At 51.1% G+C, this 14,182-nt stretch overlaps 5 protein-coding genes across 5 annotated transcripts; 3 read left to right on the top strand and 2 right to left on the bottom strand.

Annotated features, from left to right (window-relative positions):
- Positions 1-8: 8 nt before the first annotated feature.
- On the bottom strand, positions 9-1,822 carry C8Q69DRAFT_450616 (peroxisomal membrane anchor protein conserved region-domain-containing protein). Its single transcript, XM_028629448.1, has 5 exons — positions 1,647-1,822; positions 1,568-1,574; positions 1,260-1,500; positions 1,109-1,193; positions 9-1,052 (listed from the first exon to the last, which is right to left on the bottom strand). The coding sequence occupies exons 1-5, from the start codon at positions 1,674-1,676 to the stop codon at positions 309-311; spliced, it is 1,107 nt and encodes a 368-aa protein (XP_028488948.1). The 5' UTR covers positions 1,677-1,822; the 3' UTR covers positions 9-308.
- Positions 1,823-2,147: 325 nt separating this feature from the next.
- Positions 2,148-4,439, top strand: C8Q69DRAFT_440409 (HEC/Ndc80p family protein; the record flags this gene model as incomplete). Its single annotated transcript, XM_028628644.1, has 2 exons — positions 2,148-2,192; positions 2,265-4,439. 2 exons carry the CDS (start codon positions 2,148-2,150, stop codon positions 4,437-4,439), a joined length of 2,220 nt encoding a protein of 739 aa, XP_028488949.1.
- Positions 4,440-6,024: 1,585 nt separating this feature from the next.
- C8Q69DRAFT_502841 (hypothetical protein) lies at positions 6,025-6,330 on the top strand (the record flags this gene model as incomplete). Its single annotated transcript, XM_028632432.1, has 2 exons — positions 6,025-6,129; positions 6,187-6,330. 2 exons carry the CDS (start codon positions 6,025-6,027, stop codon positions 6,328-6,330), a joined length of 249 nt encoding a protein of 82 aa, XP_028488950.1.
- A 600-nt stretch (positions 6,331-6,930) lies between these two features.
- On the top strand, positions 6,931-10,605 carry C8Q69DRAFT_450627 (hypothetical protein). Its single transcript, XM_028629449.1, has one exon. It carries the CDS (start codon positions 7,094-7,096, stop codon positions 10,172-10,174), a length of 3,081 nt encoding a protein of 1,026 aa, XP_028488951.1. The 5' UTR covers positions 6,931-7,093; the 3' UTR covers positions 10,175-10,605.
- A 468-nt stretch (positions 10,606-11,073) lies between these two features.
- Positions 11,074-14,182, bottom strand: C8Q69DRAFT_20480 (putative C6 transcription factor). Its single transcript, XM_028626122.1, has 4 exons — positions 13,590-14,182; positions 13,394-13,505; positions 12,654-13,345; positions 11,074-12,570 (listed from the first exon to the last, which is right to left on the bottom strand). Exons 1-4 carry the CDS (start codon positions 13,931-13,933, stop codon positions 11,148-11,150), a joined length of 2,571 nt encoding a protein of 856 aa, XP_028488952.1. The 5' UTR covers positions 13,934-14,182; the 3' UTR covers positions 11,074-11,147.

The raw sequence follows: 14,182 nt of genomic DNA on the forward strand, positions 1-14,182 counted from the left end.
CGATCCAATTGTTCATGAATCTACATAAGCTATGACATTCCTTACTTGAAGCTCTTACTGGAATGGAGAGTAACAGATGATTTCTTGACGTGTCGTAACAGATTGAAATAAACCTAGGTACCAGGTACTCATACATACAATATCATTGAACAGCCGCTGCACATCAAAGCAAGTAAGGACAGCTACGCAAATATGCGCAGCATCGACGAATAGACAAAATCCTCGGTCCCATGTATCTTTTATAGCGGAAAAACGAAACTGCGTAAGAAGGCCCAACTCGTGCTTCAAATGACATATAATGTTTACCTTCAGCTGGGAGGCGCACTCTGCTGTTGGCTGCTTGCATTGCTAGAGTCTGCCCCAGCAGCATTAGGAGACGACTGGGGAACACTTTTCGACTTGTTGGCAGCAGCCATCTGCCAGGCAGGAATCGAAGCCGATCGACCAAGCTGGGAAAGAGGGCTGCTGGAGTTTTCACGGGGCGCTGGACTGACCGCAGCTGGCAACGAACTTGAAGCAGAATCCTGGGGCCCTGGAGCGACACCGTTCGTGGCCGTGGAAGAACCAGTTGACTGCTCTGTGAGGGACACTGCTGGGAGAGATACGCTTGGGAGAGTTGATCCTACCGTGCGTCCGGAGAGAGGGGCGGCTGATCCACTACCGGCACCGGCACTGAGTCTGTTTCCTACAAGAACCTTCAGACTTCTAAGTTCTGTCCCAAGCTCTCTGAGTCGACTCTCATTTCCTTCCCTGGCCCCCTCGAGCGCCTTAGGAATGGCATCTTTCAGAGATCTGACTTCGTCACTGATCCGGCGTGTCTCCTCATCCCTTCTACGAGTCGACGTCTTCAATTCTGAGACCACACTTTCAACCTCCCGAAGGGCTGCATCCAGTCGCTCTGTGCGTACTTCTTCTGCGGATTTCAGACTGGCGGTATCCGTAGACAGTTGCTCAATAAGAGCAAATGCTCGCGAAAACTGTTCGTCAATACTCTCTTTGTCCTGCTGAAGCTGCGGTGGTGGCGGAGGCGCAATGAGAGGAGCAATATAACGCTTTGGTAGAAGCATTAGTTTGTTTCTGGTGGGATAGCAGGAACCCGACAACTTACCTTCGCAACGAAGTACAGCCCATAGCCCACGCCACCCATCACTGTCGCCATTATAAACCAGTCACGCCAGTCTCTCCTGGGAACTCTAGTTATCAAGTGGTCAATAGAGGTCCTATCATCCTACAACATGTCCAACAACTGCGGAACTTACTCCGGTGGCGGAGGCTGCCACTGACCATACGGAGGATAGCCATATCCTTGAGGCGGAGGTCGATAGACAGCTTGTGAAGGAGCATATCCTTGAGAGGTGGATGCTGGGGCAACAGCAGAAGCGGTGTCTTCGCCAGCTCGGGCCAAGGCCAAGTCAATCTCCTCTTGAGTCAAGTTCTTTGACTGCAAAAATGCGATCCGCTTCTCAAGAGGTGATGACGCCACAGATGGATCCTGAAGAACTGTATGGCTGTTAAGAGAACAATCACGACAATTTCAATTGAACAGAGGGAAGCGCGTGCCACGTACAGGTAACCTAGCAGCAGCAAGTAGCGTTAGCTCCACGGTCGATGCAGTTGGGGTTGGTATATGCTTATCGGATACATACAGCTGAGGAGACAAGCTCCTCACGAGCCATGATGGATGACTTGCGCCTTCACCGGATCAAACACTTGAGCACCTAACGACGCATCCAGAAAGCTCTGGTCGATATCCAGAGACGAGGCGAGGAGATACCAGAGGCGATCGAAGACGGGACTTGGAGAGATCGCGCGGAGCTGCCGGTTGGAGGCTCCGCTCACCTTCCCTTTTCGCTTTTACCTCGGGAACTTCCCCACAGTCTCGTGATGCGGGATCATGTTTCTCCGTCGCCGGTACCGCCTTCCTTTCCTGGCTGCTTCAGAACTCTCCTTTTGTTTACTTTCTGCGTTGGCGCATCGAGATTCGAGACCGAGAAAACTCCCCCGCCATTACCCCAGGAACCCCCATCGCTGGCGCCCTTGGAATCTTTTTTTTGGTACAGGGAAATTACATCGATACTGCGACCGGATCGCGACTTCTCTTTCTGGTTCTTGCCTTGTCAGCCGCACGTCGCGGCGTTGCTGTCACCATGTCGCAGGACACCGGTTTGTTCAGCATTCGGCGCCCTCGAGAGGTATGAGAATATGAATTCCTGATCTTGATTATGTGAGATGTGGAAGCAGAGGTTAACTGTATGCTGACGCAGTCAACGGCGCAGACTCTTGGGAGCGTCCAGAATTTCTCAGCCATTCCTCAGCCCGCCTCCGCGCTGAAACGAACCAGTTCAATTGGTTTCCAGAATCCTCCGTATACCGGTCAACACGGTCGCGCGTCGATGCTCGGTTCTATGGGTCGTCCGCAACAGCCCAATTTCCAGCGCTCGTCATCGGGGGGGAGCTTTGGTGCGGATATGGGCTTGTCGACTGTACGGCGGTCTATTTCAGCGAATATGTTCCAAACCGCGAGCGTCGGTCGTCCAAGCTATGCTCTCGGATCACTGCCTCTAAATTCAGCTCAGAATCTGCAACGAAGAAGCAGTGTGTTCTCGCGGCCCTCCACGGCTGCCCCGATGAGCCATCAATCTTTCTTCACACAAGCGCCTGCGCCAGCTGGTGTGCCACGAGACCCTCGTCCTCTGCGGGATCGAGCTTTCCAGGCCAGGATCGGTCAGGAGATCTTAGAATACCTGACACATAACAACTTCGAGCTGGAGATGAAGCATTCATTGGGCCAGAACACGTTGAGGTCGCCTACGCAGAAGGACTTCAATTATATCTTTCAGTGGCTATACCACCGGATTGATCCAAGCTATAAATTTCAAAAGAGCATTGATGCGGAGGTACCGCCGATTCTGAAGCAGCTACGATACCCATTCGAGAAAAGTATCACGAAGTCGCAACTTGCGGCAGTGGGAGGTCAAAACTGGCCTACGTTTCTTGGTTTGCTACATTGGATGATGCAGCTGGCACAGATGTTGGATAGGTTCTATATGGGTGAATACGATGATGCGTGTGCCGAAGCTGGAGTAGACGTTACCGGTGACCGGATCATCTTCCGATTTTTGACGGGGGCGTATCACGATTGGCTCCAGGGAGGTGAAGACGAAGATGACGAGATCGCGGAGAAGCGGCTGGTACCTCATGTCGAGGCGATGGCGGCGGAATTCGAGAAAGGAAATGAACGGTACGTGCAAGAGATGAAAGTTTTGGAGGCCGAAAACAGGGCTTTGCGGGACCAGATTGAGGAGCTGGAAAAGAACGCACCGGACATCCCCAAGCTCGATAAGCATTTCCGGATACTGGAAGACGATAAGCGAAAATTCGAGGATTACAACCAGAACGTGCAAGGCAAGATTGACAAGTACGAGAACCGGATCAAGTTCTTGGACGAGGAGATCAAGAAAACCGATGCCGACCTGCAAGCTGCAGAGGAGGAACGCTCCGGTCTTCAGGCAAGTGTTGACCGACAGGGTATCACAATCCAAGACATCGACCGCATGAATACGGAGCGGGAGAGGCTTCAGAAGAGTCTTGATGATACCCTCAGCCGTTTGGAAGAGGTGCACGCCCGGGTCATGGAGAAGGAAGCAGAAGCCAGTCAAAAGTTAGAAGACCTCGAACAGATTGTCAAGACATATAATACCCTAGGGTACCAGACGAGTCTTATTCCAGCGTCCGCTGTTAACGCGAAAGGCGAGGACTACGAGCTTCATCTCAATGTTAACGAGAGCAATTTCTCTTCGTCTCAGCTTGGCGGATCCCAGAGTCGGACTTCCCCAGAAGGAGATCGCCTCGTTGCCGACCCGGTTACAGGCTATCATCCAGCACATCTACTTAACCTGGATCTCAGGGGCATCGTGCGGAGCAATCTGAACGCCTTGAAGAAAGAGATCAATGAGAGACGAAAACGGGCCATTGACGACGACCTGGAGCGACGTAACCTGCTCGATAACATCAAGGAAGCTATGGATGAAAAGCGAAGCGAGGTGGAGGCCCTGGAGCACCGGAGACGCGCGGCAGAGGAAGAATTCGAAAGGACCAAGGAGATCACGACAACCCAGAAGCTGGCCTCCGATGCGCAGATCGAAAAGATGGAGAAGGAACTCGCGAAGATGCGAGCGACTTTGACAGAGAGCGTTCAACTGATGGAGCAGCGCGAGATGAACACAAACATCGAATATGAACAGCTCACGCTCCGCGCAAACGCACTCCGGGAAGAGCTCCACACCGGGATAGAGAGTATGCTCAACGACATCATCCGGTTCAAGGTGCACGTTCAAAAGAGCTTGGAGGATTACGAGAGCTTTGTTGCAGACGAAGTCGAACAGGAATTGGGTGGCGATGTAGAGCCCGATGACGATACCCCCATGGACGAGAGTTAAAGCAGTTATACTGTTACATCATGACGGCGTACATGTTAGGATGGGTAGTTATATTGTCTTTTTATTATGATTGATGATTAGCGGTCCTGTATACAGTTATTGTTTTGTCCTCTTGGTCTAAAATTGATATATCTTTTGCCTGGCGCCTCCCCGTTTGGGAAAATTCTCCGTTGGCAGAGGACCCTGGGATACTTATTATTGGAAAGATTCTGATATCCACGGTGCTGATGACGTGCGTGATTAGTTACCCACTACTGATCACTTACTTATCTTGACTGATGTGCATTTGGTGCTTTATCGATATCCCGCTGTGGCCCTCTGTGAAGTGTGAAATGCCATTCACTGCTTGGACGAATGATTTCTGCGATAATCGAATACTGAAACGTTACCCTGCCTTGATATTTATCAGGTCCAAGGACCCTACATGAGTGATACCGGGAGCACACCATTGAGAGTGCTCTCATTACTCGCCCACGTACAACAGGCGATCGTTCCCTGATCAAGAGTATTTGGCAGCAGGAGATAGCTGCTGACGTGATAAGTGGCACATTGGATAACTAACATCGGACAGGGCCCAGCAGCGCTGATAACCAGGTCGTGGGCCTAAGCTCGCTAGATATTATTAGTATTCGAATTATCGGCAGCTTGGTTTTCAGGTACCTGCAAATTTTTTTTATCTTTTTCCGATGACGAAAGGCACACCAGCGGCGGCTTTCACTATGAGGTCCTCAACAGGCTCAACAAGGAACCGGAAGCTCTGAAGCTGGAGAAGGCAGTGCGCGGATCATCAATCTAGGCCCTGCCATATCGAAGCCCAGCCCCTGTTGAGAGTGCTTGTTCAATGTTGCAAGAAAAGACTGCAACGGTTCCACCGACGATCTCTCGCTTCTATTCTCGCAAGGCTCGCATACACAACACGGATGACCGACTCGGGCTACAAGGAACAACGGTGTGGCGCCGACGGGTTCAACACATCGATTTTATTCGCGCCGTGTTTAGTTTTGGTTCCACTCCCAAGACGGTTCGTTCTCTAGAACTTCTAGCAATGATGCTAGACTGAATAGTCGGCTCTCCGGACATCCAAGTTCCTTTGCCGTCGGCGGACCCGGACTTGCAGCCGGCCCGTACGGAGCAAACTAGAGATTGCTCGACAAGTCGAAAAGAGATGCTGGACCGAATCCACTGGCTGAAAGAAGGATGTGCACTGATATCAACACCTGCCATGAGTTAGGCAGACACCGCCAGACAGGGCATTTCCACGTAGATCCCTCTCCTCGGACGGGCTGTGAAGCCTGCGATGCTGATGTCTCTCGCTTTGGCCGTCGCCCTAACGACCATCTTACTCCCTTGGGCGTCACGGCGTCGATCCAGCACTGTATGACTGGCAAAGTTGACTGGGTTCTAGATACTTATGGAGCTCTTATTCTAATGGAGGCTAGCAGTTTCTGCTCGCTTTCCTATTTACCCATCCCCCTCCCCAGCACCAAGTAGCTTCTCTTCACCACCTGCAATATCTGATTCATAATACAATATCTTCCTTGCCTCTCAGAGAAACCCGGTCACTTCCGTCTACCGTCAAACGAAGATGAAGCTCGCTACTGTTTTCGGCGCTGTTGCGCTTTGCGTTACCCCGGTCTTCAGCAGTGTCCTGCTGCCCACTGGCACTGTTGGTCACAACTACACTGTCGTTGTAAGTCCAGCTTCTTGATGTTAATCACGTCGATTCGCACGCTGACCAGCTTGCAAGCCCTCTGGTGGTCCCAGCGCCGTTCCTTCGCACCTTCTCTCTACTCGCAACCTTCAGAACGAGACGCTGTCTGCTGTCCCTAAGCTCGGCAACTTCGGCTTCAAGAGGACCCCCGTTCGCCAGACCAGACGCTTCAACGCATAAAAACACGAAAAGATGACCGATGATCGACAATGAGGTGCCCTGACAGAAAGGCTCTCTAATTCAACGAAGCCGAATTGCTTTTTCGAGCTCTCCTCAATCCTTGGACAGCACAGAAAGCCACCATCACCGTCCTCCGCTCATAGAGTCCTCACTCCGCAGCACCCGGCACCGCGCAAGAAATCTTTTCACAGAAACAGATGTTCGCGCCGCAACTTCTTCACGTCCCTTTCATGACCTCCATAAACACTCGATGGGCCAGTTATAATGTAACGGGGGTTGTAATCAGATTCTTTGTATATAGAAGCGAGTTTTATCGGTTGGATACATGCCCAGACAGGACGAAAGGACCGTATAGGTCCATGCCACTCATTTAACGAATATAGACAACACTTTGAACACTTATTATTCTTTCTATTCTCCACTCCTTGTATGATCTTGTAGAGTAAATATTGTAACACTCGAGCCAATAACAACACTGGTAGTTGAGAAATCTGTATAGAAATGCACTGCAGTCATTGGTCCATGTAAGATGACTAAGCGCGCAGTTGCCGCTCTGCTTTTCTTCTCATCCCAAGAATTATCTTGCGGACAAAAAGCTGAAGCTGGACGGATCGTTTCCCTTGACAGTTGACAACCAACTTGTCTGTCAACTGGATTGCGAACGATGGGATGTATATGAGTCTCCGGATATGCGCCCAGGACGTCCTTGCGAGCGAAGTCACCTTCCATACATTCTCTTCCCGCCTACCTCCGTGTCCGTGTCATGAGAGCGTGCCTTCGCGCGGGCCGTCCGATACATCTGGGCCGCAAGTCTGTCCTCGCTCGTCCTTATGATCTCTCGAGTCGTTCGGTCCACCCGGTATCGCACTTCGTGAGTACGAGTCGGGGTCGTCAACAGGCGCAATGGAATCCCCAGAGAGATGGCTCCGGACTCCAAACGACCCTCTTACGATTGCGTGAAGATGTCCTGGATAAGCAACCGGTTTGCCCAGTGCCTACGTCGGAGCGCAGAGATCCGAATGCCTGGATCAGATATCTCGATCATTTCCTACCCGCGGAACTACGGGGAAATACAACAGACGATGCTGGACCGGCGGAGAGCAGTCTTGCTCAACAGGATATCCATGAGCAAAGTCAGGCCATAGCTACTCTCTTGTTTCAAGCAAGGAAGCTAAACAATTTGGATCTCCTTACGCATCTTGGGTTCAAACTTGGCAGGTGGCAGGCCGTCCATGCGCTCGTTAACCAGCTCCTTGACTCGACGGAATCACTAGAGGCCCTGTCGATTCAGTCGCGTCTACCTTCCAATATCGACTGGGGATCCGAGACGTCATTGGATCAACTCACCAGCGACTTCCTCGAATTTAAGCCCGCTGAAATCCGCATCAAGCGAGAAAGCCTCAATGCGGCTGTCTCGGAAACGGATTTGGATAAGACGACGGAACGGCCATTGGCCCAGGAGCTATCGCGGTTATTGAAGCGGGAACTGTGGCAGAGTTTGGGATCTATTATTCTCGAGGCTGCAGATGTGTCTCCTGAGCAGTCTAATGTCGCCATGCAATACGTCTACCAGGTCCTTGCTCGTCTTCACCATTCCGGTTCAATACCTGATGCGGTCTATAAGTATAAGGCCCAGAGTGATGAGGATGCATTGTTCCGCCCGCCTGGAATGCATCTCCTCTCCACACATATCATGAACGTTCTGTCTGATACTGTGTGGAGGGTGCAGGAAGCAGAGATATCCGCGAAAGCGGCTGCGGTAGGACAGAAGTCGCCTTTTCTTCCTTTCAATATGGGAATTCGGCAATTAGGGTCCGAGATCTGGTTGGAGTTCATTCTGTGGTGCTGCGTGGAGGAAGGCTACGTGAAAGAGGGAACATGGATTGTGCAACAGATGAAAGCCCGTGAGGGTGATCTTGCTTGGAAAGTCGACAGCTGGAAACCTCTTCTTGCTCATCCACGCTCGGTAGCAGATACAAATATCGATGTGGAGGATTTCTGGCACCGTCCGGGGGACACGCCGACCAGCCGGTCAGCTAAGAGTAAGAGAGGGTTGTTTCTAGGCCTGGGAAAGCGAACAATCAGTGCAGAGGTTATCGAATCCTTGATGGACGGCGCTGCGAACCTAGTCTATCGTGGACTAGGCTACCGCGGGTATTCCCCAGGTAGCATTCTGCAAAATCTGAATTTCCTCCAGTCCATGCTTCTACGTTCCCCCAAAGGAGCTCTGAGGCCTCCGTCGAGAGTGTCAAACTGGTCGGTAACGAGGATGATCGAGTCCCGTGCTATCGATCCACAGGCTGATCCGCAGGCTCTCGAGCGATTACTACGAGCACAGTCTCATATCGTGCCGCCTTGGGATTCTAATACTCCCACTGCTGAAGAGGACCTGGAATTGTTGGAAAAGCCGCAGTTATACGATGACTCGGCCGCTCTGATCGGTTTGGTCGAGTATAACCTCAGGTCTTATGCGGAATATCGTCATGCTGGAGCTGCTTTCGACATGTTTACTTGGTTACAGGAACTCGTTGATTCAAGTAAGCTGCAACATATACAAGGCTTCCTCGACGAGATCCGGCAGCTCGACAATGGCAACGCATTTCTCAGCCAACGGAAGTACCCCTCAATCAATCCGGGAGGCTCCTCAGTTCCGCAGTTGTCCTTGGTGACCTTGGCGCATGTCCTCGACCTGGCAACTACTTCCCGCGCCTTCAGTCTTGGGGAATGGTTGCTCTTTTCTACTGATGTCGATGGCCCAGCCATCCCTCTCGGGTCCTTTGGCGATGAGGCTTTGGCGCCTTCGATATTACGATTCGCGGCAGCTACAAGGAATACAGAGCTCTGCAACCAGGTTGTCAAATCACTGACTCAACCTGTTTCGCGTAATACTCTCAAAGCTCTCCTCAGTTTCCGGATTACAATGGGAGAATGGGATCGAGTAGTCACAATGTTTGAGTATCTTCGGGACCACAAAGCGAAGGCTTGGGGTGAGAGTAATATCACTGCTCTCGCGGCTATCGTTCTCAGATTGGATCGTGCAGCCAAACACAAGGGCGGACCATCTCCCAGCGACGATAAGACCAGCTCACTTTTCCGAGCAAAGGATATCCTACGAAGAGTCCTTAGTGGTGAATTCAATGTCCCGCCTAATCCGCAAAGGCGATCTGGATATCAAGAAAGGGCCTTGTACAGACACTACCAGATCTTCATGAGTCTTCCAGGCCCACTTCGGGAAGTCGCGGAGAAGGCAGAACTCAAGTACAAACCATCAGGCAGTCGACATATACTACCTTACGTCCCGTCTGTAGCCTTCCATAATCTACTTACGGCGGTCGTAGATATTTACGGCAGCGCCGCCGGCAAGCAGTTATGGGAGCGATGGTGTCTCTCACCCGAGTATTCCGAGATGAGACGTCTGCAGGAGGGTGGCACTGCCCGTCTATACTCGTCCGACGAACTCGATTTCAGAAAGGGCGCGCCTGCTTTCAACCCGCTTAGGTTGGCAGAGATCCAGAGGAAGGCCGTTATCCCAAACCTAAACACAGTCCGCATCATTGCTCAGGCAGCTGTCAAGGAATATAGGCTCCAAGAATCCCAGAAGTCGACCGCAAACAATCCCACGGACGCCATCTCCTCTCCAGAGAGCGCAACTCCTGCTGAAGTGCTGGACTTTTGCATCGACAAATTCCGCAGTCTGCGCCTCTACGAGAAGGAAATCGACAGAGAAGTCCAAGGCCACCTAAGCCGAAAAATGAAGGAGCCGTTATCAAAAAAGAGGAAGGCCCCCAAACATATCATCAAGAATAAAGCTAAGGACCAAAAGGCCAGAACCGTCTTCGCCTGATGATCATGCTCTTCACACCCTGTCTTACCGTTACCTTTCAAATCCTATGGCTCAGTTATACCTCATGACTCCCTTCCTCCTTTTCCTCCATCCTGCATACTCCTGAGCATTCCAGTTGCTTTTTCCCCCACTCTGCTGCAATTCAGATACCCTTGAAGGAAAAAAAGCGGTGTATTCTACTTTTCCGTTTACATAACTCATCTTGTATTATACTATGCTATATACCCTCAGATTTGAACAAAACTTCACTAACAGAAGGGTTCTACGTTTCATGTCCTTTTTTGGGGTTGTCTTTTCTTCTTATACGATGCGATAGTAGACGATTAGAATATCATACTGTATGATTAGAACGAGTATAGATGGGTAGAGTTCGTTTCAGAGGTATGTTCAGGATGTATTACTAGAAACGAAATAAAATAAAAAAGAATGCGCAATGATAGACGCACTGTAAGAGAGATGTGTAAGTAACTAAATAACATTGCCCCTCCATTCCAATGTTCTTCATATCTATCTAAGCTATTTGATCGTCGTATATGCGCCTGCTTTCATGTACTGCGCCATGATTCATACATACATTATCCGTCAAGGGAAAGAATCTTATATATACACAAGCCGCCCCTCCTCCATCCAACCCGCCCACAAAAAAGTATATAAATTCGAAAGATAGATATGTTGTTTCAAAAGGCCATGTTCTGCCCCACGGGCCTTTTTTTTAACGGGCGCCATGGTTATAGGCTGAGAATTGAAAATAATCAATCATATGTAGCAGGGAAAGGAAGGGAAAGAAAGGAGGGGAGGGGGGCCGATGTGCATGCATATAAATAATGTACACAGAAAGATATATCAGTAAATAGGCAAGCAATGAGGGGGCCAGCCCTCAATAGCTCGAGATTTTCCCGTTGTGATTCCTGTTTTTTTGCCCGGTTTCCCAGGCTGTACAACAGTAGACGGAAGATGAACAAGCACCATGGGCTCATTCCCACTGTTCCCATTCAGGCTCTTCCTCCGGATTAGGGAAGAATGACCTGATGAACTCTCCGCTGATGGGATCGTATGGGAAGTGAATGCTCCCTGCTACGGGAGCCTCGGTGGTGTAGAAAGCGCCTGGTACGTTCTGGCCTCCCATGAGAGAGGGGTGCAGAGGCTGCCAGTCCAACCCGGTGGGTTGGGGTAGAGGTTCAGAAGCCACGATTGGCCTCTGCTCCATAGAAGCAGTCCAGTCGGCGTACGTTGGAACGACGGATGGAGGCACCAACCCGCCGATACCAGTGCCGGCAACATTATCAGCTCCAAGCAGTGGTTGCTCCGGCTCATCGACTGGCGAAGGCGGCATATCCGTTACATCGTAGTCCATTCCGGTTGCAATCCGCCGGAGTGTACCATCGCACAGACGCCAGGCTCGCTTAGAAGCGATGCTATTTCTAGACATCGCATGTAGCCAGCGTATTGCCTTCTTGGCGGAATTGAGCGTATCCATCTCCTGTCCAGGGATGTGGACGCATCCAAAGGAGAGTTCCAGCAGCAGGACTGTGGTAGCCTGCATGAAGCAGTGTAAGATGGACCACCATGGAGAAATCTCATAAAGAGCGATCGGGTCGGGCACGTCTGGCACTAGATCGAGCATTCGTGCAGCAGCATCAAGAGAGACAATGGATAACCGGTGACTGAATGAGACGCCAGTCTCCTTGTCAGAGAATTGAGCGTCGCGTCGACAAAGACATGGACGACCGAGCGTGATCCGAGCGCTATAGTATTGAAGCGCAAGGCCTAACTTCCACCGTACGATTTCAGGAGAGTCATCTCCCTTATGGGTGAAGTCCATGGCCTCTGGTAGCAATGAAAACCAGAGATCAATGCGAGCCTTCAGGTCTCCAATTCGGTTCTCAATATGAGACCATGGCACCTTGACCGCATCTGCGGTATAAACTTTGTTGACGATCTCTTGTGTAATCACAGTAAGATCAACAAGGTACAAGTAGAAAAGCGAGGAACCAGGATTGAGCTTTTGCAGCCACTCAGCATCTCGCTTCTTCGGTTGTTTCTCAGCTGTTTTCCCTCCTGGGGGGTTCAGCGGCATCAACCGAACAAGGTCGCTGGCAACTGCGCCCCCTATCTTAGCCTCACGAAGTTGAGGGTTGCTAAGGAATTCCGTTGCAATTTGGTTGCTCAGCTGTTCCTCTTCCCATGGAAGGGGTAATGGAGCCGTTGAGACACCATCTAGAATGCATGTGACTCGACCGGTCATTATCCCCAGTAGATGTTCAAATGAGTACAAAGACCACCATACGCGATATCTCGCCTCCTTGGAGAGGTTGTGTGTAGTTACACTGGTATTTTTCATGTTGATTCCTAGAGCGATAGCGGAGCGCACAGCTAGGGCAGATATTCTCCAAGCCCTGAATATATCATATGTCAGATCCAGCCCAGGATGTTTGCGTGAAGTTGGTGATTGAAATAAGAAAGGGTGCGAGTATCGTACCTGTTTATTTGATCAGAAGAAAGCAGGTAAAAGGCTATCAAGCCTTCCACCTGCACTTGTTGCAAATCAGGGTGACTGAAAAGCACGTCCCCATTAAGGCTGAGGATCCTGGCGCGAGTAAAATAAACGAGATGGTCGCGTGAATCACCGCGCCAAGAAGCCTGGATGAGATGCGCATGCTTAGCAGCGATGGCAAATATGAGATTCAGAATCGCAAGCCATTTATCACCGGGCCTAGGATTCTGCTCGTAGAAAGTCCTAAACTGCGCGGTAAAGTGAGGCCGATTGATGATAGGAAAATAGGGGTGCACTGTTCTCAAGTAGTCCTGGAAAAGCTGGTTCGCGAGCGGCCGTGATGGCATCCAGTATAGATCCACGGGTCCCTCCACAGTGATATCCATGTCATCAAGATGGTAATTCATGGAAGGAAGCGAGAATTCCTCGGTCTCTGCTGTTCCCGGCTCTTTCTTGGAACGCTGCTCTGCTTCCAAGTGCAACCTCTGCATCCAGCTGATCTCCGAATTCTTTCCAATATAACCCGTCGCTCTGGCTTCTTCCCCTCGATTGAGATCCTCCTCCACACGGTCAATTGCCTCCAACGAACCTATAGACGATGCGGGAGACAGATCGCCAATTTCTGCCTGCTCCTGAGCTCTGGCAGATTGCAGACCCGATCCTTCATCTTCGGAATGCTGTATGGTGTTAAATCGAAACATGGCACAAGGAGGAGTGACTCAAACCTTAGCCAGCGTCCTCTTGATCCTCTCTGCCGCACGACCGTCGACTACGTTTTCCAAGTCCCTCAACAGCTGCTCGAAGTCTTGAGTTTTCGAGGAAAGCTCTTCTAAATGCCTACAGAGACCAAAATCCCCGTCAGTCAAAAAGAGAAAGCACACACAAAGAAGATTCGACACAGCTTGGTATGATCTCTTTTACCTCTTCGTCTTCTCTCGCATCCCATCGGGATAATGGCAGGAAACCCTGAGCTCGCGGCATTGTCTGCAGACAGGCGTATCACCGCTACACTTGGTCTTCCGCTGCCTGCATGATTCGCACGCCTTCGCGACTCGACGACTATATCGGGCCTCGACTCCAGATCGCTGCCGGGGAATTGGTACCTTCGCATTCGCCGCCACAGCAGCTGGCGCCGAAGAAGACTTTGCGCCCGACTGTAGACTGCGCGTGCGCGCTGATTTCGGCGCCGCCGCCGCACTCTCACTCAGGGAAGGCTCAAGAGGGGCCCCGCTGGAGGGGTCGCTGGGAGGTTGAGATGAAGTCATTATCCAGCAGCATCCAGTCCTTTCTGGGGCCAGCTGGATGTGTTTCCTCTCTGCCTCTGTAGATGTGAGCGGGGTGCGTGTTCGGTGCACACGGGAGAAGAACAAGAGCCCCAAGACCCAGCGCGGAACTCAAGAGAATGCGAAACGAGTGGACTGGCAGCGGGCGCTTCCTGCAAGAGTCTGGAGGCGAGCGCCGGAGGAGAAAAGAGAGCGACGGCGGTGGGGAGTGCGGACTTCGAAGAATCGCGC

The sequence above is a fragment of the Paecilomyces variotii genome (assembly GCF_004022145.1).
Source record: "Paecilomyces variotii strain CBS 101075 chromosome Unknown C8Q69scaffold_1, whole genome shotgun sequence".
Taxonomy (NCBI): domain Eukaryota; kingdom Fungi; phylum Ascomycota; class Eurotiomycetes; order Eurotiales; family Thermoascaceae; genus Paecilomyces; species Paecilomyces variotii.